We start from the raw sequence: 27,603 nt of genomic DNA, 5'->3' as shown, positions 1-27,603 counted from the left end.
CGCACCCCCCGGCTTTTTTTATGCCACCTGATTTTTTCAAATCCTTAAAGTGTCTACTTTCATAATCTGCCAGGTACCAAGCTGAAATAATGTACCAAAGGGTTCTTTTTTAACCCTTTGCTGCACCCGACCGGAACCCGAAAAATCAAAAAATGATATAGAAAGTGGCATAACATTAGAAGTAAACAACATACAGAGACAAATAAACACATTTTCCCATAGAATTCTGACCCCAGGAATTTAATGGAATGGTTATTGTTGACATTTGACAACATATTGACCTTATTTCTGGACAAAAATAGCAAAAAATGACCAAAGATGTGTAGAGGATCAACTATTTTTCGTTTTCTCAAGCGCATAGGGTGATTTTTTTTTTCACAACCTGTTATTTCTTTATCATTCAAGTGTCTATTTTAAGATTAAATTGGGTACCAAGCTGAAATAATGTCCAAAATGCTTAATTTTAACCCTTTGCACCAAACCCGAAAAATCTAAATATGATTTAAAGTGGCATAACTTTTGATATAAACAACTCACAGAGACAAATGATCACATTTTTCAAAACAATTCTGACCCCAGAAATTGTTATTTGTCATGTTTTATAACATCTTTACCATCTGTGGTCAAAAAGAGCAAAAAAAGTCCATTTGACAGCGTTTTTATTATACTTAGCAGCCTGAAATAGGGTTTATTTTAACCTTTTACTTCACCTATCCTGAATCTGAAGATTTTTAAAATTGTTTTACTTTTGAAGTAAACAAAACAAAGCAAATTAACTTAAATTTAAATAAATACAGAAAAAAAATCCAAAAAGTCCAAAAAGTTGACTGAGCATAAACTGCAAGTCTTTGAATTTTGGGGCTTTGCAGTTGGCAGTTGGTGGTCGTCGGTTCGTACCTACAGATCGCCATCTCCCACTGCTCTCTCTTTTGGAAAAATTTCAGTAAGTATTTGAAACTATAAATAAGATATACCTTTGTAGTCATAACTTAAAGTGATTTTTCAACAGTTTTTACTATAATCATAGGCTTTCGGAAATCGAATCTGTATTCTTGACTAGCAGTGTTGGTAGCTTAGTTGGGTGGGGGATATGAGATATGAGACTCTGTGAAGACGTCAGTTCACCATACCACATGAGGGATATTTGTGAACAGATTCCATTGAAATTAGAGGACTTGTCTTTGGATACAATTGGCTTTCACCAATATTGCTATAAAAGCTTTACAGGGAAAATAGATCGTTTACAAGTGTCAAAGGCTTCTACATCTGGTGAATCATTATCATTGAAAAGGGACTCTCTGCGCCATGTCAAATCACGGTCAGTTCAATCTGAAGGAGCTGAAAGAAGGTGTTCCTTCTTGTTTCCCAATCAGTGCATTTTCTGTGACAAAGCAAACTCCAAGTTCAAGGGCAAGACTGAAGAGCTTACAAAGTTTCAGAGTTGGAAACACAAGGAACCAGCCTGGAAAGTTATTGAACCTAGGGCACAGGAATTAAAGAAAGAGGCTCTTTATCGCAAGGTGCATGGCAAGGACCCTTTTGCAATGGAAGCTAAGTATCATCCATCATGCAGAAACAACTTCAACACAGAGTACCAAACCCATGAGCATGGAAGGGAGAGAGTAGAAAAGGCAGCAGACAACATCGACAGCCTGCAGGCCCAGAAGATAGCAACACATAACAAGTCATATTGTGTGGTAAAGGATTACATTCTTAGGAATGTGATTGAATGCAAAGAGGTTGTCCAGCTAAGATCCATGTGCAACTTGTACATGAAGACATTGGAAAATCAAGGTTTTCCTAGTCCTGAATACCGCAGTGAGAAATTGACAAGACGGTTACAGGGAGACAAAGACATCTCTCATGAACTCACATTCTCCAAGGTGCAACAACATGGGTGTATTAAGTCGAACCTCATATACAGCTCAGCATTACTGTAGATGAAGCTGTTGGATGTGTATACAAACTTGGAACAGCTGACCAACTTCAAGAAGCAGCACTCACCCTCCACCCTCCAAAGAGTCAAAAGAAGCTACCATCGACACTTCTATCGAAGCAAATAGGTGAGTTATAAGTTAATTTACTGCTTTCGAGGTCCTACATTGTCAATGCTGAACTCTTTTTGATACAGGCATTTGATTTTGATTTTTACTAAAGCAATGTTCTGTCTTTGTAGCTCACAACCATCCTTTCACATCTAGGACACTCAGAAACATATGACTTCAGTATGAAACTTGAGACAGCAATGACAGAAAAGACAGAAAGACAGAAAAATTGCTTTAGTAAATATCAAAATCAAATGCCTGTATCAAAAAGAGTTCAGCATTGACAATGATTGAACTGACAGTGATTTGACATGGCGCAGAGAGTCCCTTTTCAATGATAATGATTCACCAGATATAGAAGACTTTGACACCTGTAAACGATCTACACTCACCTACAGGATTATTAGGAACACAGGAGAATGGGCCGACTGATTCAAGCTAATAGAAGAGCAACTTTGACTGAAATAACCACTCGTTACAACTGAGCTATGCAGAAAAGCATTTGTGAAGCCACAACACGCACAACCTTGAGGCGGATGGGCTACAACAGCAGAAGACCCCACCAGGTACCACTCATCTCCACTACAAATAGGAAAAAGAGGCTACAATTTGCATGAGCTCACCAAAATTGTACAGTTGAAGACTGGAAAAATGTTGCCTGGTCTGAGGAGTCTCGATTTCTTTTGAGACATTCAGATGGTAGAGTCAGAATTTGGCGTAAACAGAATGAGAACATGGATCCATCAGGCCTTGTTACTACTGTGCAGGCTGGTGGTGGTGGTGTAATGGTGTGGGGGATGTTTTCTTGGCACACTTTAGGCCCCTTAGTGCCAATTGGGCATTGTTTAAATGCCACGGCCAACCTGAGCATTGTTTCTGACCATGTCCATCCCTTTATGATCACTGTGTACCCATCCTCTGATGGCTACTTCCAGCAGGATAATGCACCATGTCACAAAGCTCGAATCATTTCAAATTGGTTTCTTGAACATGACAATGAGTTCACTGTACTGAAATGGCCCCCACAGTCAACAGATCTCAACCCAATAGAGCAGCTTTGGGACGTGGTGGAACGGGAGCTTTGTGCCCTGGATGTGCATCCCACAAATCTCCATCAACTGCAAGATGCTATCCTATCAATATGGGCAAACATCTCTAAAGAATGCTTTCAGCACCTTGTTGAATAAATGCCACGTAGAATTAAGGCAGTTCTGAAGGCGAAAGGGGGTCAAACACAGTGTTAGTATGGTGTTCCTAATAATCCTTTAGGCGAGTGTATTTTCCCTGTAAAGCTTTTATAGCAGTATTGGTGATAGCCAATTGTATCCAAAGACAATTCCTCTAATTTCAATGGAATCTGTTCACAAATATCCCTCATGTGGTATGGTGAACTGACATCTTTACAGAGTCTCATATCTCATATACTGTGTAGATATGATAGCTTCTTGTTTGCCCTCCCCACCTGCATGTGTTGAGTGTGGTAAAATTACCATACTCAGAAAGAGTTGAGACATGTAAAATACATGTTAGGGAACGAATCCTCTTTGGAGGCACTTCAGCTGTGTTACAATGTTTAATTTTCCCCTTGGTAAGTATGTATGAAGTATTGAGCCTTAAAAAAAAAAACTTTAGCTAGTAGCTACCAACTAAGCTACCAACACTGCTAGTCAAGAATACAGATTCGATTTCCGAAAGCCTGTGATTATAGTAAAAACTGTTGAAAAACCACTTTAAGTTATGACTACAAAGGTATATCTTAATTATAGTTTCAAATACTTACTGAAATTTTTCCAAAAGAGAGAGCAGTGGGAGATGGCGATCTGTAGGTACGAACCGACGACCACCAACTGCCAACTGCAAAGCCCCAAAATTCAAAGACTTGCAGTTTATGCTCAGTCAACTTTTTGGACTTTGGATTTTTTTCTGTATTTATTTATTTATTTAAATTTAAGTTAATTTGCTTTGTTTTGTTTACTTCAAAAGTAAAACAATTTTAAAAATCTTCAGATTCAGGATAGGTGAAGTAAAAGGTTAAAATAAACCCTATTTCAGGCTGCTAAGTATAATAAAAACGCTGTTAAATAGACTTTTTTTTGCTCTTTTTGACCACAGATGGTAAAGATGTTATAAAACATGACAAATAACAATTTCTGGGGTCAGAATTGTATTGAAAAATGTGTCCATTTGTCTCTGTGAGTTGTTTATATCAAAAGTTATGCCACTTTAAATCATATTTAGATTTTTCGGGTTTGGTGCAAAGGGTTAAAATTAAGCATTTTGGACATTATTTCAGCTTGGTACCCAATTTAATCTTAAAATAGACACTTGAATGATAAAGAAATAACAGGTTGTGGAAAAAAAATCACCCTATGCGCTTGAGAAAATGAAAAAATAGTTGATCCTCTACACATCTTTGGCCATTTTTTGCTATTTTTGTCCAGAAATAAGGTCAATATGTTGTCAAATGTCAACAATAACCATTCCATTAAATTCCTGGGGTCAGAATTGTATGGGAAAATGTGTTCATTTGGCTCTGTATGTTGTTTACTTCTAATGTTATGCCACTTTCTATATCATTTTTTGATTTTTTGGGATCCGGTCGGGTGCAGCAAAAGGTTAAAAAAGAACCCTTTGGGACATTATTTCAGCTTGGTACCTGGCAGATTATGAAAATAGACACTTTAAGGATTAAAAAAAATCAGGTGGCATAAAAAAAGCCGGGGGGTGCGCGTGGACTCCTATTTCCATCTAGACTATAACCATTAAATTGTAGAACCGATGTGGTTTCTTTTTTCCCCACATAAAATAATTTAGTTTCAATAATCTATTTTTCATGTTCATTTATTTATTTAGGATAAGGTATGACTTTCAGGATTTATTTTTGTAATAGTGACTGCCTGGTTATACGTTATCCATACATTATATTAACTTGTGAAAAAATATGTCAAGAGCTGGGATTACTCTGTTTTGCATTTCACGGATGTGACTAAATGAGTGCAATAAATGAGACCAACATACTTGTCCATTGGTAACACCAGTGAACTCAATTCTAGGAGTACCTGTTAAGTTTCTGGTCGGACCTGCAGGCCGCCCATGATCTGTACAGCTCCATTGCTCAGACCCTGCAGGAGCGAGAGAGTGAGGCAGTAGAGAAGGTGTACACTGAACACCTGCCTGCAGAGGTGCTGGAGGCTGGAATAAAATCTGGCAGGTACATCCAGGTAAGTGCTTCTCACTCCTGTTATTTAAACCAGATCTCTTTCTTGGTAGTGGCTTATGGAAACTACATTCCAAACTCACTCTTTTCCCTTAAAGGGCATCCTCAGTGTGAACAAACATCGAGCACAGAATGAGGCTTTTGTCCGTTACGAGGGTTCAGCCAGCAAAAATACAGGTTGTTACCATCAAACTTGTATCAGTCGTTCAAATTTGACTTATTACTGACACTCTTTTTGATACTGATGATAATATGGTATTTTATCTTTGATCCTGCCTGTGTGATAATGAGTTTTTAGATCTAAATAGTGATGTGCTGATCAATGGAGCAAAGCTTCGTAACCGGGCAGTGCATGGAGACGTGGTTGTCATAGAGTTGTTGCCCCGTAATGAGTGGAAAGGCAGGACTATGGCACTAACAGAGGGACAAGGGGAGGAGCAGCCACGGGAGGAAACACAGAGTCAGCCCATGCCCTCAGGTGATCATGGGTATATGATGATTACAACTGGTCTACATTCTGAGCAGAATGTGAAGACTGACTGATACACATGAAGACCCAATCCCAATTCTACCCCTTAGCCCTTCCCCTTTCCCCTACCCCTCCGTTTCGTGTGTTCACATGAAGGGGTAGGGGTGTCTCGATTCTCTTTTGGTTGGAGGGGAAGGGGAAGGGCCAGATAGCCCTTCAAACAAAGATTTTTCGGGACCACACTTCAAACGAAGGGGTATGAATTATCTCGGCAACAAGGCTGCTACAGAGAACAAAAAGACACATAAATGTAAGCTTTTCTGGCATAAATAAAGATTTTAACGAAGAGTAATCATTTGTTTTATGTTACATTCAATTGTGAGTTCATATTAACGGTCATGTTACTCAAAGAAATGTTTGCAAAAAATCGCTAATATTTGCTAACATCATATCATTACAGACTGCATGATAGTGCCACAGCATATGGCTGATCAGGCCGATAACTGCCGTAGACACTGATGGGGCTAATCCCCCAATAATTAGAAATTGCTAAACCATTTACTTTAAATATTGCCTATTCGAGAGAGAAAGAGAGAGAGAGAGAAATGAAGGTTGCGTGTATTCGCGTCTGTTCGTTTATCTTTTTAGAGTGAGTTTACTTAAAAACAGCGATTGTATCATCTCGTCACTGGAAAATATAATGTAGCGATTCAGTATTTAAACTGTATTTAAACGCACAGTATGGAATTTTTGGCCACCAGGGGTCACTCAATCAAAATAATAACATAAGACGTACTTTGATGACGTCGGGAAAGAGCGTAGGCTTATGGGAGTTGTTGTTCATTGGAACACGCGCTCTGTCATTCCCACATTCATCACTCATTTTAACTGAGGCCGGCGACACACTGGATGCGTGGCACAAGCGTCTCAGCTGCGTGGCGTGTCAGTTTTTAATTCTGCTACCATGTTAATAGGTTAGAGCTTGCAGACTGCCTGTGTGAGCCGCGCGTCTCAGGAAAAAACGTGCTTGCTAGAAATAGAACCGACGCCTATTTTTCACTATTTTCCAATATTCCATCTAGCTAGTAGTAATATATGTAAAAAAAAAAAACACGGTTGCCTTTCGTTAATAATTACGTTTATACTATGATATCGAACAAGATAGTGAACTGCATTTGAAGCTACTTTATCCAGCTAGATATAGAACACATGTAACGTTAGATTTACATTATGCTCTACATGAGAGTTAGTCCGTCTGCGTTTTACACAAGACATCATCGTTTCACAAAATATACGGATAGATACAGTTAGCTGAATGGATGCATACCTGTTTATTAGAATGCAAGCATCTCTCTGTAGTTTCAGCTTGTCACGAAGCTCTCTCTATCTTGGAAATGCAACTCCAATATTTACCCCTTGTCCTCTTGTCCCAAAACCATCTCAGGTCATTTATTTCACCCGTACGTTTGACTGCGCTTCACAGAACGTGCAGGCAAAGCATAATCATGATCCATAACTAAGTTATTGATTGAGGTATAAATACTAATATAAACAATATAAATATAAAATATAATAGTCTCGATCAAGGCTAGCTACTACTTTTTCTTCTTCGTCTCGTCTTTGCTTCTGTTCACCTTTGTATTTGGCGGTTCCGCAGGAAGTTAGATAAACTAGAGGGGTCAAAGTTTATATGACGCCATAGACGGGCGACAAAACAGAAATAAAGGAACGTGCCGTGTCTTCTAATTAAACTATAATTTTCTCTGGATTTGAAAGTTCGTGGAAACTTTCAGGATAATGTAAGTACACAACTAAAAAATATATATAACATAGATATAGTGATATCTGCTATTTTTAAAGCAGAAAAATTACATATTGTGCCTTAAATAAAAGTCGTGGGGCAGCGTTGACAAGTTTATTTTCTCCTGGATGTGTGAGCTGCGCGATTTCCGATATGTGTGTGTGTGTGTCAGTAAGCAGCTCATTAATACAGAACAATAATTAAAGGCTCTAATGCACATCAGCACACCAGTATATGTGTGTATTGTAAGAGCTAAACGGCGAATGATGACATGTGATGGCATATTAGTGGTGTCCCAATCCTTAGGGGAATATTTTCTCCCCTACTCATTGACACTCTGTTTCAAGGTTTAAGGGGAAAGGGTAGGCGGAGGGGAAGGGGAAGGGGTATTAAATAGAATTGGGATTGGGCCGAAGACAGATGAATGTATGAACACATACGCTGGTGTCCAAAGTCTGAAAACCACTGGTGAAAATGCTTTTATTATTACTTATATATGTTATGTGTTTGAGAGAAAAATGTATTGAAAAAAATCTTCATTTTACGTCTTTCATGTAACTTTCAGGTTGAAATGACAACATTTTAAAGTTTCAGTGTGGGAGCAGATTTTTGGACCTTGCTGTTGTATAAGTTGTGGTTGTTTTTTGACTCTCTCCTCTCTTTCCTGTAGGCAGGGTGGTGGGTATTCTGCAGAGGAACTGGAGAGACTACGTTGTGACTTTTCCTCCTCTTGAGGAGGTGCAGTCACAGAGTCGAAATTCACAAAAGATTCTTGTTATTCCATGGGACTACCGCATCCCTAAAATCCGGATCAGCACACAGCAGGCTGAGGCTTTGCAGGTGGAGATATAATTTAGCATTTTAAATGCAATATGGTTGCCAATAAAAGAAAGATCAGCAGATCTTTGTTGCAGCAAGTGCAATTGTTACATTATTTTTGACAAACTTTGTTAGTTCTCAAACCTTGAGAAAGTACTAAAAGTGACCGTAAAGAAGTCTGTTACAAAATATTTTTTAAATGAATGCATTTCTTTTGAACTTTTTATTCATCACTGAAAAAATTTATCACGTATTCCTCAAAATGCAACAGAACTGTTTTTAATGGTTAATTATATTATATGATAAAATTGCATTTTAAAATGCACTTAAATACCAAATAGTTCGTCATATTTCACAATATTACTCTTGTTTTACTGTATTTTTGTTCAAATAAATGCAGCCTTTGGTGAGCATGAGATACATAATTAATATATTAAATCTAATGTAATATTTCTTCTCTTTGTAGGATCAAAGAGTGATTGTGCGTCTGGATTCGTGGGAAAGTACTTCTGTGTACCCCAGTGGCCACTGTGTGAGGGTGCTGGGGAAAGCAGGCGAGCTGGAGACTGAGATTCAGACCATCCTGTTGGAGAACTCTATCCATGTCCCACCATTCTCAGAGGCACAGGTGGGGTCATAATGTCTGCATATGATCGAAATCATTTCAGAATTTTTATACTGTGATTTTTGCCTTACGAAAAGAGTGAATCATAAATAATAAAGCCTTTAAAAAGGTACAAGGTGTATTACTATAAAAAATTGTTTCTTCAGTTGCGAGAGATGCCAGTTAACACTGAGGAGAACCGGTGGCAGATGGACAGCAGTGAAGTGTCCTCTCGGCGGGACCTGAGAGACACACACCTGGTTTTCAGTATCGATCCCAAGGGCTGTGAGGATGTGGATGATACCTTGTCTGTGCGGACTCTGCCTGGGGGGAAGCGGTTAGAGCTGGGCGTCCACATTGCCGATGTCACTTACTTTGTCAGGGAGGGCTCTCTTACAGATCTAGAGGCACGGTCAAGGTATGAAACTCTGCCAGTTACTGAAAATATAGAGGTGGATGAATAGAGTATATTATTGTTGAGTGTATTTATTATGTTCGTTTGTATTTTAATACATTTGTAAATGTCATTTATTTTTGTGATGGCAAAGCTGAATTTTCAGTGGCCATTACTCCACTTTTCTGTCACATGGTTATTCAGGGAATCATTTTTAAATGCTGATTTGGAGCTTAAAAACATTTCTGAATTTTTTTATTGCTGTCTCATTTTTTGTGGAAATCATGTGACACTTTTTTAGGATATTTTGGTGAATAGAAAGCCTGAAAGAACATTTATTTGAAATAGGAATCTTTTGTAACATTATAAATGTTTTTACTGTCACCTTTTATCAAATTGTGTCCTTGCTTAATAAAAGTATAGATGTAAAAGAAATCGCAAGGCTTATTTACACCAAGAATTATCACATTTTATTATAAATGCACGCTGCAATGGTTTCGACTGCTTTAAATGCTCAAGCTCAAGTCTGGTGGATTCTGATTGGCTGTTTATGTCTACATCATCAGCTGGAAAAAAAATTGTTCAGAAAGAGATTTTAATGATATCATTCTGCTGTGTCGTTATAGTTCTTGTGCGGACTTCCCTATTCTCTATAGAATTAGAATTAGAATGATTAAATCTTTATCATTATCATTGTAGTTATATGTTCTTGGTGTGAACAGGCCTTTACTGACCCCAAACGTTTGAATGGTAGTTTGTTTATTATCAAATTTCTGTGATGAATGTGAATTTCTACATATATATAAAAAAAAATCTTATACTACAGTAACTAAAGTATACAATAAATTAATTGCATCTTTCTTTTCTAAACCCAGGGCAACCACTTACTACCTGGCTGACCGCAGGTATGACATGCTGCCAGCAGTTCTGAGTGCTGATCTGTGCTCCCTCCTTGGAGGAGTGGACCGGTGAGTAACACACAAACCTCTCCCTGCTTTTTGAGACCACCTTATATCCTGCTGGAATCTGTATTCTTTAATAGAAAATAACAGGGAGTTACTTTGTGATATGTTCCAGCTATGCCATGAGTGTTCTGTGGGAGCTGGATGCTGAGACTCTGGATGTGTGTACAGTTTGGTACGGTCGTACTCTGATCCGCTCCTCCTATCAGCTTCACTATGAGCTGGCCCAGAGTCTGCTGAATGGTGAGGAGGTTGAGGTACCTGAGCTAAGCCGGCTCAAGGGTTCACAGCAAGACCGGAAACTTGTTGAACTCTTGCAGGCCCTAGAGACCCTGACGAGGGTGGCCAGACACCTCCGTGCACAGAGAGATAAGGGTGGTGCTCTGGAGTTGGAGGGGGTGGAGGTGAGGGCTCAGCTGGATGAGGAGAAGAACATTACAGCACTTGTTCCCAAACAACCTCTGGAAGTTCATGAGACTGTGGCAGAGTGTATGATCTATGCCAACCACTGGGTGGCACGCAAGATACAGGAGAGCTTTCCACACCAGGCTCTCCTGCGTCATCACCCACCACCCAAACAGGAGTTCTTCAGTCACCTCATCGACTGTGCCAAGGCCCGTGGCTTCAGTATTGATACAAGGTCAAAATAATTTTCAAAACTTTGGGTATAATTTGAAATAAATCACCAAGGCTGTGTATGTATTTGATCAAAAATAGAATACAAACTGTAATACTGTAAAATAACTGTCGGAATTTTCAGCAGCTATAACTTCAATCTTCAGTGTCCTTCAGAAATCATTCTAATATACCGATTTGGTGTTCAGGAAACTATTTCTTATTATTATCAGTGTTGAAAACAGTTGTTCTGCTTAAGATTTTTGTGGAAACCATGATACAGTTTTTCAAAAGAACAGCATTTGTTTGAAAAATACATCTTTTGTTAAATTTTAAATGCCTTTACTGTTGCTTTCGATTAGTTTCATTCTTGCTGAATAAAAGTATTTTCTTTTGATCTTACAGACTCCACAAACATTGTATATCTAAATAAAGATAGAACCAAAATTAATGAATATAATCGAATCATAACATACTAATCAGTATGTTCAGTGATAGATTGCATACATGCATGTATATTTACGTTTGTCTGCATCGCTTCATCTAGGTCAAACAGAGCTCTTGCTGATTCTCTGGAACAAGCTGTGGATCCTCAGGACCCCCTGGTGAACAGGTTATTGAGAATGATGGCCACCCAGGCAATGTCTAATGCCCTTTACTTCTCTACAGGAGCCTGCCCAGAAGAACAGTACTATCACTACGGTACATGCTTGTCATTCTGTCATCATTACAGATCATTTGTAATCCCATTATAAGATTTCATATGTTCATTTAAGCAGAGTAGCTGGTTGCTCGTTGTTGTATTAATGTTTGTAGTAGTAGTATGAAATAAATATTCCACCTTGATTTAAAGCTGTAGTTCACCCCAAAATTTACATTTTGTCATCATTTACTCACCCTCATGTCATTCCAAACCTGTATAAGTTTCTTTCTTATGTTGAGACACAAAAGAAGATATTTTGAAGAACCAAACATTTGTTGGTCCCCTTTGACTTCCACAGAAGAGAAATAAATATTATATTTTAAAAAAGACTGTTTGATTGCCAGCATTCATGCATGTTCAATATGAGAAAGAAACTTATGACAAATTTTCATTTTTGAGTGAACTATCCCTTTAAAACATCAATTGACATAGTGGCATATGGGTACATTAGAACAAAACAAAGAAAAAGATTAAAGCATAAATCCGTTCTTGCTGTTTATGTCATTTCCAGGTCTTGCTCTGGATCGATACACTCACTTTACCTCTCCAATCAGACGCTATGCTGATGTATTAGTTCACCGGCTGCTCATGGCTGCTATTCAGCTGGAGAAGGAAGGACCGCTAGGCAAACCCTTGGCCAGTAACAAAGAACTCGAGGAACTAGCTCAACATATCAACAATAAAAACAGAGTAAGCGGGAGCCATTGGCTTTTGTATCAATACTTCATTGTAGTAAAACTGCAGTAAAATAGTTGTAGGGGAATGACATCAACACTTTGTTTGTGTGACAGGCAGCACAGCACGCACAGAAGCAGTCCACGGAGCTCTTCCAGTGCCTCTACTTCAGAGACAAAGACTCCAAAACAGATGAGCGCTGTGTGGCTGATGCTGTCATCTATGCTATCCGAGCTAATGGCTTTCTTGCCTTCATACCACAGTAATGACTGCTTATGGAATATTACTTAGTGTTTGTGACCAAGAAAGTTTTACACACAAAAATGAAGACAAGTGTACACTACTATGCATACAAATCTTGTTATTTGATCAAAAATGCATTATTGTGAGATATAAATGTAAAATAATGTCTTGTATTTGAATATATTTTAAAATGTAATGTATTCCTGTGGAAATTTGAATTTTTAACAGCCATTTCTTCAGAAATCATTATAATGTTATGTGCTAATTTGGTGCTCAAGAAACATTTCTTCTTATTACTAGTGTTGAAAGCAGTTATGCTGTCTTTTTTTGGTGAATAGAAAGTTTCAAAAACAGCATTTATTTTAAATAGAAAACTTTTGTTAACAATGTTTTGTAACCGGTTAATGCTGAATTAAAAAAAGGGAATAATTTCTTTTAAACAAAAAAATCTTGCTGACCCCAAACTCAATGAAATTTACGCCAAAAGCAGCTCCTGCATATAATGTGGACATGATGTTTGATTTCAAGCTGCTGTAACTCTTATCTATTCACACAGGTATGGTGTGAAGGGAGCTGTGTACCTTAAGGATCGAGAGGGTCAGGTGGTCAGTGTCGATGGAGATGGAAGGTGCGAGTGGAAAGCTGGGACATTGCAGAGATACCCTGACAGGATCAGCAGCTGCACTAGCACTGGAACTCATACGTTTTACCTCTTCAGCCACGTTACAGTAAGTATATTGCCATAAAACAACAAAAATCCCATTGTTTGTGGCACCTTTCTTTGGACTGTCACAGATATGTGTCTGTTACATCCTCTAGCATCATGTTTTCCTTCTTTTACTTGTGCCTGTCTTCCTCCGCAGGTTCGTATCTCTGTAGAACCGTCCCGCTGCCACGCCGACAGCTTGTGTCTGGAGCTTATCAACAACAAGCCCCATTGCCCTGTGCAGCCCGAGTCCCAGTCAGCTGGTGGCGGTCGGTCTGAGCTGGTTCAGGAAGTAGTGCGCAGGGCAGAAGAGGCTTCCCTCCAGGCGGTGGAAGAGAGGGGGAGGAAGCCCAAACTGAGCAGGGAGGAGAGGCAGTTCAGACAGAGCAGAACACCAAACCTCTATGTCCTGTTACAGGAGATCAGTGAACTTGCTCTACTGGATCTGTCTGTCTGTCAAATCAGAAATACAGAGGAACAGACCAGCACTGCATCTTCTTAGCGCTTTACTGCTAAGATTACAATTGATTAGTGAGCTTTTGATATGGTTTTGTAATATTTGCCATGGACTTCCATTGAAGTGTCCAGTTGTGACCTGATAAAAAGTATTTACACTTACTCTGGATTTATGAACACTGGTTTCTTTGCTTTGTCCAATACATGATTTCTTAAGGGGAAACTGGTCAGGTTCTTCACCTTAGTTTCCCTGTGAAGCCAATGGCTTAAAATTTGAAGACCAGCTCTTGGACTGGAGATACACTCTAGGAGTCAAGTTTTAATTTCAATGAGGCAAATTAAATTAAAAACATTATTTAAGAGAACCCAGTATGTAATCTAAATATTGTTTGAAGCAGGCTTATATATTTCCATGATGTTTGCATTTGTTAATGCTTTGCATTTTGATCATTTAAAAATCTAATTTTTGGGGGAAATTCGTGACATAAAACAATTTTTTTATGATCCACATTTCCTTTTCTTCTACGATGCTACAGAATTAAAGTGTGTGAGTCTTAAGCATCTCTGCTAAAAGCTGGAATACACTTCTACCCTATGTGCTCTAATTTAAAGTTAAACTAGTTGCACATTATCAAGTCTTGAGCTAAAAAATTTTAAACTTTAGAGTTTTAACTTTACAAGCTGAAAAAAAAACTCTTAACTGAAAAACCTTGTTAGTTTCTATAGTATTAAGCCCATAAACTATTACGTCGGAATGGTTAAAAAATATGAATGGTATTATAATGTTATACTAAAACTAAAGTTAAAATAATGGGAAAACCCCTTAAGATAACATGTAGAAAGAAAAGAAAAACATCTTAAGCACACAGACGATTTGAATGATTACGTAATTGTGGCGTCCATAATTGTAATTGAGGTCTACACAAATCACAACACATACATTTTTATTTATTTATTTACATTAACATTTTTATTTGGAAAAAAAATGTACACTGAAATAACAGGGATAAACATGACAGTAAAAAAAGGTATATGGGTCAACCTCAATAGTTCAATTTGTCCTCCAGTATTGTGTGCTTACATTGGGACATTATAATAAACTTCATCCAAGTAATGATTTTATTCTCAGGTTCACATAGAGCTTACTAGCACTAGAACTAGACTAGCACACTCGTTATCATATAAAGGGGAACTCTGATGCACAACTGACTTTTGTTTGAGTGGCGTATGGACTGAGGTGCTCTGATCCTCTTGACTGAGGTACTGTCCTGAAGAACTGGTTGATGGTTCATCTGCATCCTGAATGGATTTCTTCGCAAATCTCCTCTCCAGAGCCAGCCGTTTGTTGAGCTCTATGTGCCACTGCTGTTCCTCCGTGAGAGAGGCTGGAGCAGGAGTAGAATGGACAAAGGGTCTCCATATGGATCAGACTCTTCCGGTACTCAAACCTCAGCCTCCTCTGAGGGGAGCAGAAAGTAAATGAATTTATACCTGCTAATTTCAATAGCAGTACAAGACAGCCTAAAGTTAAAGTATCTTTACCGACATAGTCCTTGGGTTATTGGCATGTCCAATCGAATTAGTTTCAGACATGTCTAATGGAGAAACAAAGGATGCAGACAACTTCCATTAGGATGTACAATATCACACATCGAGGGCTTTTATCATATTCAATATTGTAATATCGTATTCAAACAGGATTCATTCTTGCATTGATTAAACAGAAGGCATTTATATGTGCCTTAAATCCCATGTACTGTTGTTAATGTTAAAGCACACATTTAACATTAAAAACATGGTGTGGCATCGAGAAAAAAAAAAGTGAGACATGGTGTAACAGCCTAATACAATTGTTTAGTGCATATGTAGACAGAGCAACATTTAAAACAGACCGGTTAGATAACACCTGTGTTTGAGTACCGCACATGGTCTTTTCCTCCCCTCTCTTATCACTCCCTGTCAACACTTCTACGGTCCTATCATAATAGGCATAAATGGCAAAAATATAAAAAAGCAGATACAAAAAATGTATTACATGAAAAACGAATCCTGAGTGAGCGGCCCCTAGTTAAGCTTGAATTTGTCACAAGATAAAGTGTTATTTTTCATTAGTGCCAGACATCTTACCTGCACTTCTTTTTTACCGCCCAGACTCTCCACTTTATCAAAGAACTCCTCAAACTGCATTTTAGGATATACTTTAGGCGATGGGCCCAGTTCTCCATTTTCTACAAAAGGAGCTTCAGATTCTCTGTCTGAATCAGATACAAATGAAGAGAGTGCTCACTGACAACAGTATTCACGAAACACATTGACTCATTTATATAGAGTCGTGGCCAAAAGTTTTGAGAATTACATAAATATTGGAAATTGTAAAAGTCGCTGCTTAAGTTTTTATAATAGCAATTTGCATATACTCCAGAATGTTATGAAGAGTGATCAGATGAATTGCATAGTCCTTCTTTGCCATGAAAATTAACTTAATCCCAAAAAAACCCTTTCCACTGCATTTCATTGCTGTCATTAAAGGACCTGCTGAGATCATTTCAGTAATCGTCTTGTTAACTCAGGTGAGAATGTTGACCAACACAAGGCTGGAGATCATTATGTCAGGCTGATTGGGTTAGAATGGCAGACTTGACATGTTAAAAGGAGGGTGATGCTTGAAATCATTGTTCTTCCATTGTTAACCATGGTGACCTGCAAAGAAACGCGTGCAGCCATCATTGCGTTGCATAAAAATGACTTTACAGGCAAGGATATTGTGGCTACTAAGATTGCACCCAAATCAACAATTTATAGGATCATCAAGAACTTCCAGGAAAGAGGTTCAATTCTTGTAAAGAAGGCTTCAGGGCGTCCAAGAAAGTCTGACAAACTCCAAGAAGTGATTATGAAAGAATGGGTTGCTATCAGTCAGGATTTGGCCCAGAAGTTGATTGAGAGCATGCCCAGTCGAATTGCAGAGGTCCTGAAAAAGAAGGGCCAACACTGCAAATACTCTTTGCATAAATGTCATGTAATTGTCGGTAAAAGCCTTTTAAACGTATGAAGTGCTTGTAATTATATTTCAGTACATCACAGAAACAACTGAAACAAAGATCTAAAAGCAGTTTAGCAGCAAACTTTTTGAAAACTAATATTTATGTAATTCTCAAAACTTTTGGCCACGACTGTACATACATGTTAGAACAACGGCACCTGAATTCAGGAGTGTTTCAATATTTCACACACAAATGGTGAGGATGAAGTGAAAAATGAGCAGTTCCTCATGCCCTTTGCCTTTGAACTAACATCTTCAAATAAAGTACGCAAAGTTGGAAGACCCTTCTCAGACATCAACCTAAAAGAGAGAAGAGATGAAGGAGGTGAACCGTAAACATTGGAGAAACTCAACAAGTCATATTTATTTATTGCACCTTTCATGATAAATATTGTTTTAAAGCAGTTATAGAAGAAATCATGATGCTAATGTTTACAATATCTTAATTTTGTAAATGTATTTTACATTTTGTGATGACAAGCAATAAAGCAGTTTAAAAATGTTACTTAGTCACCAGTTTCAGCGGCGGCTAAGCGACGCTCAGCCAATCACATCTGCGCTGCGGCGCACGTGACTGGTTCTGCTGCGTCGCTGCTCTCATGGCTGAGGACAAGTGCGACGTCTACCGGCGCGGAGAACTGAAATAGAGACGTTGGTTTGATTTTCGATTGAATCCCATTTCCTACATTAACAAATCCAGGAAATAATTAAGTTGATTAATATGATAAATTCTGCCAAAAAGAATAGTAGGCTACTAAACTATGTATAAGAAAAAAATGTCTTACTTTCTTTATTGTTTAATAGGGGCCAATCGCCAAGACTTGAGACGATCATTTTATAAAGTCAAAACTTTTCACCATTTTTGTGTGTGAATAAAATGTAAATAATGTGATACTCAATTTCCAATTTCCTCAGGTCTCCCTATAAAATATGAAAATGTGCTAGCCTGTTTCCGACATGAGACATGATTCAAATAAATGACATGACCCTTTACACAGCACATAACTGCAACTCTGATCTGCTCCTCCGTCTCACCCTGTTGAAGCCTCTTCACCTCATCTTTTCTCTGATATAAAAGCATGACACAAACAAAATAAACAAAAGTTCACCACAACTGAAACTATATGGAAACGTTCAATAAAAAATACTTCTTACAGAGTACATATAACTGAACAACAATTATATATACAAGCTAATAACATGCTGTATCATAAATGGTCATTTTATATTGACCAAATGGAACTAGCAAATTAATGCACATTTGATGTTTGTACTAGGCATCTTTCTCCAGCTCTCTCCAGGTTGATGTTCAGCTTAGCTGGCTAGCTGTTCAATGGTTTTTCCTTTTTTTCTAATTTAGATGAAAATATGTACCTTTATTTATCATATGAGTCACTTTACAAACGTTGCTAAAAGTTGCAGTTAAAATACAGTTAAAATAGCTAAATTTGTTGCTAGGTGCCTTAAAAAAACATTTCTAGGGTATTCTGAAAAGCTGCTGAATCTAGCAATAAAACTGCTAAGTTGGCAACAATGAATACCTGCTCAGTAGAACTTTCCGTGAGCTAGAGTGTGCGCGCGATGTTCCTGGACGCGGACGCGCGCGTTTGTGTCCTTCTCGGTCCTGCACCTCGGTGGCGATGACGGCATGCGGTAAAAAAATAATGTAGCAATGTATGTATTGGTAGGTTGTAGTCCCACTGAATTTCAGTATTTTAAAAGGTTTCACAAACATTATTATTGTGGTATTTATTTTATTGTCTGTTTGTTTGCCTCATATACAAACGCCATTGTTAATAGGGTTACAAAACTGCTTTCAAAATGTTTCAGAAACTTCCATCTAACTTTTTTCACATCATAATCATCAAACACCCGAACCTCAACTTAACCTCTGAGTAATTTGTTGAGAGTTGTTTGTATGTGGACCATTTTATTTGAATTTACATGTAAACAAGTCTCTGCATGTCATCGTCATTAATAATAATAAAAAAAAGAGAAGGTACAGACACATGCAATGTGAAAAAAATAAAGTTGTGTAAATGTGAAGCAGTCTTTTATCATCGTGTTCTAAGCAGAAACATGAGGAAAACTGCACTGAGGAGAATGCAGAGAGTGCACACGGTGGGCACGACAATCTCTGTGACCATCTCCATGTGGCTGATCAGTGGATCTGGAGAAAAACATGTCAGTAAGTCAGTGACAACTGATAAAAGATACATTCAGTGAAAACATAAAGGTATTTTAAAATAGCACTAGCACTGGACAGAAAACATATGAAACATGACATCCTGAGCCCTGTACCTAAACTTCATCATGCACAGGCCAAACCTTTGGCATATCTGCATGTTCCTTATTTTCCTTGGATTTTCTTCTAGCTGAAAGGGCAAACAAAAGAAAATTCCTGTTAGAAAGTTACCATATAATTTCCTTCTCTATATGTTGTGCTTGGTTATAAATAGAAAATGTAATTTGTGACAGAATTTTCTTTTCTTTGCCCCAGCTAGATCATTGCCGGCTGTGCTGCCCAGTGGGGAGAGAAGTCAGCAACAGTTACACTAACCTGCCGCAAGGAGCTGGTTACTTGAGGTGCATGTTTCCAGTGCCTTTCTTTTCCAGCTTTCAATCTGTGATAAACATTATACAATTTAAATTCATAAGAAGTAAACTGAGACATAATATAAAGACATAGTATATATTTATCACACAGATTGCACAAAAAATGCTAAGACTCTTGTACAATTTGACTCAAAAGATTAAATAAAAAATTAATTTAGCATCATATTTTAATTCTAAACTCAATGAAGTCATACCTCTCTCTGATTAGGGAAACCATTCGAGCTTATGATGCGCTTGTAGTACTGAACTGATGCTTTGGGGTAGCGTGCTTTATTTTTGCTGCCAAAGTCCACATAGTACAGGCCAAATCTTTCAGAGTAGCCCTCATCCCACTCAAACTTGTCAAGCAATGACCAAGCTGTGTAGCCTTTCACATTCACTCCATCTTTAACCGCTGAATAAAAAAAACAAAAACAAAAAGGTTCCTCTGAGTGGTTGTATAGACCTTATTTATCAACGTATAAAGAGAATTATGATTTGGAGCTCTGTTAGAACTCCTGTGTGTGAAATAAAGCATTTTGAATTTTTATAGACCTCTTGCACTCATATGCTCAGTCTGTAATCAAGTTTCTGCTAATTTTGATTTGCATGCTCTGAATGTTTTTGTGACTCTGGTCGAATGGGTCAGTTTATGCAGTCTGTTCTAAGACAGTGGTTCTCAACTTTTTTAACTGAAAGGCTTCCCATTTTCCAACTCAATATTCATAGTCCTTCCTCAACCATCACAATAGTTAAAAGATCTCCTCTGATATTTCTGTTGAAGGTATTATGACTGTTTGACAGTGTTTTCAAATCTTTTTATTAACAGAAACTGGGAGTGTTGAGATTTATTAAGCAAAATTCTATAGTCTTTGATGTGGAAAAAAGAAATATTTCAGTTTGATCATTCCTTGATCATTCACTGAGCATATATATATATATATATATATATATATATATATATATATATATATATATATATATATATATATTTATATTTATATGTTTGTTCTGGCCTCATTGTTGCAAACCACTGGTAAGAGCATTTAAAAATAGAAGGCATAGATTTCTATATTGATTCTGACCTTTGAGCATTTCATTGATGTAATCCCTCAAGTACTGCATTCTCCAGTCATCACACAGTTCTGTGCACATCATCTTCTCTGATACACCATTTCCTGTCACGTATATAACGGGGTCTCCATACTGTGTCTAAGAATAGAGGGATTTGAGTCACAATAAGCCAGTGTGCCATTTCTAGACAGACTACTGGCCACAGGCTGGAAGTAATTGTTACATAGATTGTTACAGAGATGTGTCAATGTACCTTAACAAAGCTAAGCAGTCGGCGGAAGCCCCATGGCACAGAGTAGAGCCACTCTGATCCAGGATCAGGCCACTGTGGGTCTACCAGCTCAGCCAGGTCACGGTCAGTGAAGTAGCTGTTTCCACGGTTGGAAGGAAAGTTCTTTTGTGTGATGTAGCGCGTAGTGAAGTGACTGATACCCAGGAAGTCACAAGTGCCTCTGACATAACTTTTTTCATGAGGGCTGAAAGTAGGCAGACGAGAGCTACTTAGGCCCTGCTGGGCACTCTTCCTACCTGCAGAAACGAAACAGAGTAATAATTGTAAATTATTATCAGCCCCAACTAAATAAGCCTATCATTTATTTATGGTTTGCTTGCCTATGTAGTCTTTCATTATTTGAGGATAGTCTCCATGGAAGAGTGGTGTGGCAAACCAGCCCAAGTAGAACTGGACATATCTTTCAGCGGCTTCTATATCGCGCTGATTGGTGATGTCCACTGGTTCTCCCCAGTTAGCTGACAGGGAGATGCCCACCATACCTAGAATGGCAGAAACACTTGTACCTGGTTGGACCTTTATGCCTTGACAGGGTAAAAGCTCATTTCAATATCTAAAATTTGTCTACCTTTCTGTTTGTTTCGCCACTGGGCATCGTATGTGTGCCAGACCTTAGCATGAGCCTGTCAGTGCAGCAGAGGATAAAAATGAGCTTCATTTCATTGCATTCAAATTTTTATCAGAAACAGTGATTTTAATAGTCAATATGTTTTTTTCGTAATAGTTTGCTATCACTAAATGCATGCTTATTTATTTTTATTTTTTAGATTTAGCTTTTTTCTCTGCTGTTCATAATCAGAATGTTGCATTGCTAACTTAGCATATGAGTTATTTCTGTTGCTCATTTATTATAGTTATTAAACTATAGTGGACTGAAGTGGATTTTGATCACCTTAATGATGTTGTGGGCAGCATTATAGGCACCAGTACCCTTCATCTTCAGACCAGGAGCATGTTCTCCAGTCTCATAACCCTCCACTGCAACTGACTGGAAATATGGAAGGGTGTAAAAGTGGACTTTGAAACGGAGAATATCAGACAATAACTACTTTTACAATTCTTACCCAAGGATTGTTGAAGGTGATCCAGTATTTGACACGATTGCCAAATCTCTCAAAACACAGATTGGCAAAATCGTTGAAGAAATTGACCATACTGGCATTTTGCCAACCTCCATATCTCTCCTCCAGAGCCTGAAAAAGCACAGATATGATTTTAAAAGTTAAATCAAATTGATGTATACTCTCTTTAAAGATGTGTACTCTGACATACTTATCATACATTTGAAAGTTTTACGTGAAAGTTACGTTTTTTGAAAGAGAAATCAGGAACATTCCCTGCGTTCGAATAAATTGAATTCACAGCTACTGTATATAGTAGGTGAAAACAGTACGCAAGAAGATATGGTTCATATTACTTGAATTCATAAAACAGTAGGTGTCAAGTACCAGAATGACCTACTACTTCTGACTAGATTCTGATATGCACATCCAGTGGACAATTTAATATCCCATGATGCCACGGAAGAGGAGAGAAGCAACTGATGCTGGTATGTCATGTGATATTGACAACATTGCGGATGTAGTATGTCCAAATTTTATTCACACTAGCCATATTCATACTATAAAGAACATACTTTTTAATGGTCATTAGGTCAGTTTCACACCAAATGTAGAAGCAATAATACAGTTTGTACAGTGTATGATTTGAGACGCAGACATTGTCGGCCTGTGTTTTACCTGAGGTAAGTCCCAGTGGTACAGTGTCACAATCGGTGTGATTCTGTTCTCCAGAAGCATATTAATTAAGTTATTATAGTGCTCTATCCCTTTGTCATTGATGTAGTCATCTAGAAAACAATCAGAAAAACTTTTGGTAATGACTCTTGTAAAACATTTCAAGATTTTTTTTCTTTTAATAATTCAATTACTCTTAATGCCACTGGGCAGAATCCTTGGCCAGGAGATCGAAAATAGATAGTGGTTCAGCTTCATGTCTTTCATCAGTGCGATATCATCCTAAAACATACATTAAAAAGATTATCCTAGAACCAAAGCATGTACATACATCACTGTGCATTTCTGATCAGGAAATCATTGCACCTTTATTTTGTAATAGCCTTCACAGGAAGAGTCACCAGTGTCGTTTAGGTGAATTTTCCCTCTTTTGTGGGAAAACACATCCCAGATGCTCTTTCCTTTTCCGTCTTTATCCCATGCTCCTTCTGTTTGATATGCTGAGCTGCCAGCGCCCCAGGAGAATCCTGAAAATGTATGTATACACACTCTGCTATACATCTAAAAACAGTAGGCTATATATCATTCTTGTGTATGCGTTTGTATATGCATTCATAATACAGAACCCTGAAAATGAATCATTTATATAAAATAATAACAAATTTTACTGACACTGTTCTTATACTGTGTTCAGCAGAAGAAAGAAATTCATACAGGTTTGGAACAACTTGAGGGTGAAATGACAGTATTTTCACCATAATACATATTTTGCATGATTGCATATATTACCGGACCTATTGTTCTTTATATTTTAATACTTGTTCTTAAAGAACACATTTATATTTGCTGTTGTTTGTAAGTGTCATTTGCTGTTATGAGTAAGGCTTTACCTGAAGGAAATGTGCCATATTGAAATGATCCCATTTCATTCTTCGTCCAGTCAAAGTCTTCACTGGCAAAAATGCACAGGGCAAAAAGAAGAAATTGGCATATCCTCAGCACACGGTGTTGTAGCATCCTCTTATTCTCATATGGGTTTGTTTTTCACCAGTAGCACCTGCACAGATTAAAACAGACTATTTTTACTTTACTTCCAGGCACACCTTAGAAAATGTTTCATTTCACTTAAGAATACCCCAGTCCATAGATATATTTCAAGTCAGTTATCCTCATCTCAGATATATATACAAAACATACTCCGAGTGGTCAGCTTGCAAAGCATTCGAAGCTGAAGCATATCAATGATGCATCCCAAACTAAAAAGCTGTCACAATCCATGTGCAAACAGCCGAAAATGCCCTCAAAAATTTTCAATCCCAGATAAGATCAGATGAATTATCTTTCATTTCAGCCAGCTATAGGACAAACGGACACAAAAGGCTATCAGTGACAAAAAGTAAGTCAGCTTGTCAAGTGCTGCCAAAATGAAAGCCATCTCAAAATTATTTATCCAGAAGAGAGGAGATGCACGTTTCTTTCTGAAAGGAGAGAGGGTGAGATGATGATTAAAATGCTTCCTTCTGTTCACAGTCTCATTTTTCTCTCCCTACTCTCACCCTCTCTCTCAAACTCTCCCTCAATCTAGATTTGCACTCAAGCACATATAGACATATACCTGCTCCAGGCCTCACATTTGTCTCGACTGGAATCCACTCCAAAGTGCCAGAAAGTGACCTAAGCTTCCGAACTTCATTCACCCTCACAAAGCTGCCCAGTGCCTGTACGCTCGCGAGCACAAAACAGTAGCGAAGCATCTAGTAGATCCGAGCTCCATTCAGGAGCCACACGCAGGCTCAAATACCCACTATTCAAATTCAATAGGCTGAGAGGGGAAAAGTGCTGCTCCTAACATGTTTTATAGAATTGAACATTTGACTCTGTAAGCAAAGTTGATGTTGGTGTGGGTGATGCATTTGCATTTTGGCCCCCCAAGGGGGAAATACAATACAGTTTATTCCATAAAAAAGGTGAAAATGTTCAGATTTGAACCAGCATTTCTGAAGCATTCTTTTTCATAAATGATGGGTGCAATATCAAATAAGTGAGCAAAATAAATAAATAAGAATTGGTAGTTTAGCTGTTAGAGGCATAGAGTGCAGACTATTACTACTAGAATCAAATAAGTAGGATAATAAATATAGATGAATAGAATATAAAATCATGGCTGGATTGATATGTCCTATATGTATGTGTGTCTGTTATTGTGCTTTCAAACACTTGCTGCCCCAGTTCAAACGTGAATACGGTTACAACATGCTTTAAAAATGAATGTTGAATTGTTTCAGAAAGTGTTGACACTGCACTCTTCATGTTCATGTGTTGTGTGTTTAGGTGTGTATGAAGGAGAATATGTTCAGTGTATGTTGGTTTAACATGTACATGTGTTCTCTTGCATATTCTATGGATTTGTGTGTGTGTGTGTGTGTGTGTGTGTGTGTGTGTGTTTAAGCTTTTGTATGTGTGCATTTCTTTTCATTTCTGTATGCACATATAGCTAAAGGCTTTTACAAAACATAGCATACTACACAGTATGTGTTTAGCATATCAATACACAGACAGACTACAGAGAGAGCAGCAGAAAGAGTATGAGCATTCTAGCACTCCCTGTTTCTATGTACCTGCTGTATTTAAGGACCGTCTTAGTGGCCACCACGAGCTGACATGAACATCTTTACTAAGGTCCCCGGACTAGCCAAACAAGCCAGGTATGTTTGCGGTGCATTTGGACACCAATTTTTTGAGTTTCAACCTGCACCTCCCAAGAGGACTGTATTAATCATTGCAGAGAAAGACATATCAAAGACCAAGACCCATGACTTGTTTGTGGAAATATGTAGTTCTGATCACAACCATACCATTAAGACAGCCCTGAAATAACATACTGCTATGCTTTAATGGGAAAACTGATTTGTTCCACACATACGTTTACCTTGTTATGGAACAAATAAAGCTGAAGTTTAATTTAAATGTTATATTATAAACATTTGGAAAGAATAGAATCCAATTTAAAAGAGCTGGCTTCTTTTTTATTTTCTAGACATTGTTGGATTGTTGATGTTTAAAAATGTGCTAAGAGTGTTTGACTTTTTTCCCTAGCAAGCTGGGGTCTGTGCTCCAACGTGCCTTCTACGGGTCCAGTGGGAGGGTAAGAGTTTATTGTGATGGCAATAGTTTCTAGTTATGCATGCATAGTGAATGAATAATTCATGAGTAGGGAATTTTCAGTCAGCTGTTTGCAACTCTTTTTATTTCTTCTATTGCGTTTTTAGTGGTGTTTTAGCTGTAAATTAGCTGAAAAAGGTGCTAGTTTAAGATCAGGATATCTATATTCTCCCACATACTTTTAATCTTTTTGTGCTTATTAAATACTTGAATGTACGTGTTTTTTGGGATGTGTTTTCCAGGTGACCCTTTTCGAGCAGAGGAACTTTGCAGGTCGGCGACTGGACCTGACCTCTGACTGTCAGAAATTGAGCGAAAAAAACTTTCCCGACAGATGCAACTCTGTCCAGGTGGAGAGTGGAGCGTGAGTACATGATCGTTTTGTATCACAAGACAAATGTAAAATAAATGATTACTCCATGTCTTCATTCAGTAAACATTTTTATAGCTACATTAAATCAGTTTTGCATTTCCTTTCGGTGTACATTTTGCCAGTTTAAGTCCATTCAGATATGTTTTTTACTGTGACATGTGTTCTTATGTAGATGGGTGGCATATGAACATGAGAACTTCCGTGGACGTCAGTACCTGTGGGACATGTTTGACAGGGGGGAGTACAACTGCACTGATAAGTGGTGTGCTCAGGGTGACCACATCTCCTCTGTTCGTGCTGTGAAACAAGTGAGACATTCAATAATGATAAAATATTCAAACCAATACAATTAGTAGAAGTCTTTGAAATTTCCACTGATATGATCCAAAATCATAAATGTACAAATAGTTTGTTTGCCTGTGTTTCATGGTCTAGGACAACAACCCTCCCCGTGCACAGCTGTTTGAGAGGGCAGCTTTTTCGGGCAAGAAGACAGAGCTCCATGATGACATCCCCAACCTAATGAGTCGTTACAGCCTTAACAGAGTGTCCTCCGTAAGAGTAATGGGCGGAACGTGAGTACAAATTCACTTATGTTAAAATACCGAGCTATGTATTCTGTTCTGTGTATATATTCAGTGCTGTGTGCACATTTCCCATCTTTCTCTCCTGACCACAGCTGGGTGGCGTACCAGGAGCCTAACTACAGGGGAGCACATTACATCCTGGAGAAGAAGGACTACAACAACTTCTCTGACTGGGGTGCTCAAAACAGCACCATTGGCTCAATTCGCCGTGTCCGCTTCAGCTAAACAAACCCTCCTGAAAAACACCCACATCTGTCAGCTCTTCATACAAACAATATGTCAGCCCCACAAAAGGCCTATTTTAGTAATAAACTGATGCAAAAGACCATATTGTTGTTTGTGCTTAAGTAATCAAACAGGAATTACATAATTCATCAGGTATCATAAAGTTCTTCAACAGCTCAGGAGCTTTTCAGATGCACGAATGAGCGTTGTGTTGCCCTCTGGTGGTAAAACACATTTCTGCAATGTCAGCCTGTCTGGTCTACTGTTACCTGGTATGTCAGAGCAACCACCATCTTAAGATAGTCTTGTAGCACAGCTCCAGGATTGTTCCCAGGATGCCACAGCACTGTTTTGTCCTGCCCTGATGGGATGTGGGATGCTTATAGGAACTGTGAGCTCACGGCTTTGCCCTCTCTTCTATGATCCGAAGAGCAGCTGAGGAGCTCTTCTGTGTGTATTTGAGCATTCGTTGAGGAATTCACACGGGCTTTAGCTCTGTGTTGGACTTACTCTCTCTAAAGGCTGGGGAGGTATTTCTGTGGGTCGTGGGAGTAGCAGTTGTTTTGCCCCTGTCGTGCCGATGACATTGTGCTACATCTCTCTCACGGTCACCACAGCAGCCTGGAGGTACCCACCAGTGTAGACACAGAGGAGGGGCAGAAAGAATGCAAACTGCTTTAGGATGATGTCCCGCAGAGAAGGAAGTACAGGGAATGAGAGAGAGAGAGAGAGAGAGAGAGAGAGAGCGCAGAGTGAAATTAGATTTATGTGATTATAAACAAATGTTTGACACAACAATTATGTTAA

General features: G+C 38.3%; 3 protein-coding genes, 1 long non-coding RNA gene and 1 pseudogene across 8 annotated transcripts in view; 3 read left to right on the top strand and 2 right to left on the bottom strand.

Moving 5' to 3' along the window:
• Nucleotides 1–13,871, top strand: part of dis3l (DIS3 like exosome 3'-5' exoribonuclease) — a 16,063-nt gene extending 2,192 nt beyond the window's left edge. The window contains exons 5-17 of the mRNA XM_059531078.1: nt 5,099–5,266; nt 5,361–5,439; nt 5,561–5,740; nt 8,203–8,372; nt 8,818–8,979; nt 9,123–9,373; nt 10,225–10,317; nt 10,427–10,951; nt 11,474–11,628; nt 12,141–12,319; nt 12,421–12,566; nt 13,104–13,275; nt 13,411–13,871. Coding sequence (XP_059387061.1) covers nt 5,099–5,266; nt 5,361–5,439; nt 5,561–5,740; nt 8,203–8,372; nt 8,818–8,979; nt 9,123–9,373; nt 10,225–10,317; nt 10,427–10,951; nt 11,474–11,628; nt 12,141–12,319; nt 12,421–12,566; nt 13,104–13,275; nt 13,411–13,755 — 2,625 coding nt within the window. The 3' untranslated portion in view covers nt 13,756–13,871. The remainder of the gene's footprint in view (nt 1–5,098; nt 5,267–5,360; nt 5,440–5,560; nt 5,741–8,202; nt 8,373–8,817; nt 8,980–9,122; nt 9,374–10,224; nt 10,318–10,426; nt 10,952–11,473; nt 11,629–12,140; nt 12,320–12,420; nt 12,567–13,103; nt 13,276–13,410) is intronic.
• Nucleotides 13,872–14,840: 969 nt separating this feature from the next.
• On the bottom strand, nt 14,841–17,833 carry LOC132128057 (TIMELESS-interacting protein-like; annotated as a pseudogene).
• A 644-nt stretch (nt 17,834–18,477) lies between these two features.
• Nucleotides 18,478–24,240, bottom strand: lctla (lactase-like a). Of its 5 annotated transcripts, XM_059531044.1 has the most exons (15): nt 24,065–24,239; nt 23,340–23,506; nt 22,816–22,976; nt 22,644–22,731; nt 22,453–22,562; nt 21,778–21,906; nt 21,606–21,701; nt 21,282–21,336; nt 21,034–21,195; nt 20,675–20,949; nt 20,433–20,559; nt 19,563–19,762; nt 19,313–19,376; nt 19,054–19,127; nt 18,789–18,922 (listed from the first exon to the last, which is right to left on the bottom strand). In XM_059531044.1, exons 2-14 carry the CDS (start codon nt 23,464–23,466, stop codon nt 19,054–19,056), a joined length of 1,668 nt encoding a protein of 555 aa, XP_059387027.1. In that variant the 5' UTR covers nt 23,467–23,506; nt 24,065–24,239; the 3' UTR covers nt 18,789–18,922. The 5 variants fall into 5 exon arrangements, with proteins under 5 accessions (XP_059387011.1, XP_059387019.1, XP_059386994.1 ...); XM_059531028.1 differs by lacking the exon at nt 19,054–19,127 and having other exon boundaries at nt 18,478–18,922; nt 24,081–24,236; XM_059531036.1 differs by lacking the exon at nt 19,054–19,127 and having other exon boundaries at nt 18,478–18,922; nt 24,124–24,212.
• Nucleotides 18,822–19,555, top strand: LOC132121553 (uncharacterized). The gene is made up of 2 exons (XR_009426278.1): nt 18,822–18,940; nt 19,253–19,555. It is a non-coding gene; the product is annotated as an uncharacterized LOC132121553 (long non-coding RNA).
• Nucleotides 24,241–25,047: 807 nt separating the features above from the next.
• On the top strand, nt 25,048–26,899 carry crybgx (crystallin beta gamma X). Its single transcript, XM_059522626.1, has 6 exons — nt 25,048–25,154; nt 25,546–25,594; nt 25,854–25,975; nt 26,157–26,292; nt 26,420–26,559; nt 26,664–26,899. Exons 1-6 carry the CDS (start codon nt 25,111–25,113, stop codon nt 26,794–26,796), a joined length of 624 nt encoding a protein of 207 aa, XP_059378609.1. The 5' UTR covers nt 25,048–25,110; the 3' UTR covers nt 26,797–26,899.
• Nucleotides 26,900–27,603: the final 704 nt, after the last annotated feature.

This window comes from Carassius carassius, chromosome 3, assembly GCF_963082965.1.
Source record: "Carassius carassius chromosome 3, fCarCar2.1, whole genome shotgun sequence".
Classification (NCBI taxonomy): Eukaryota; Metazoa; Chordata; class Actinopteri; order Cypriniformes; family Cyprinidae; genus Carassius; species Carassius carassius.
The sequence above is the reverse complement of the archived record's forward strand: the minus strand, read 5'-3'. Positions and strand labels throughout refer to the sequence as shown.

What these genes read in the sequence shown, in the direction of transcription:
- lctla (XM_059531011.1), bottom strand. Translation starts at nt 23,466, where the DNA reads ATGCTACAACACCGTGTGCTGAGGATATGCCAATTTCTTCTTTTTGCC. An exon ending in AATAATGAAAGACTACATAG is followed by an intron (nt 20,950 to 21,033) that starts GCAAGCAAACCA and finishes TCGTTTCTGCAG; the next exon opens with GTAGGAAGAGTGCCCAGCAG. An exon ending in GTTTCCCTAATCAGAGAGAG is followed by an intron (nt 19,377 to 19,562) that starts GTATGACTTCAT and finishes TGTTTATCACAG; the next exon opens with ATTGAAAGCTGGAAAAGAAA.
- crybgx (XM_059522626.1), top strand. Translation starts at nt 25,111, where the DNA reads ATGAACATCTTTACTAAGGTCCCCGGACTAGCCAAACAAGCCAG. An exon ending in GGACTAGCCAAACAAGCCAG is followed by an intron (nt 25,155 to 25,545) that starts GTATGTTTGCGG and finishes TTTTTTCCCTAG; the next exon opens with CAAGCTGGGGTCTGTGCTCC. An exon ending in GTCCAGGTGGAGAGTGGAGC is followed by an intron (nt 25,976 to 26,156) that starts GTGAGTACATGA and finishes GTTCTTATGTAG; the next exon opens with ATGGGTGGCATATGAACATG.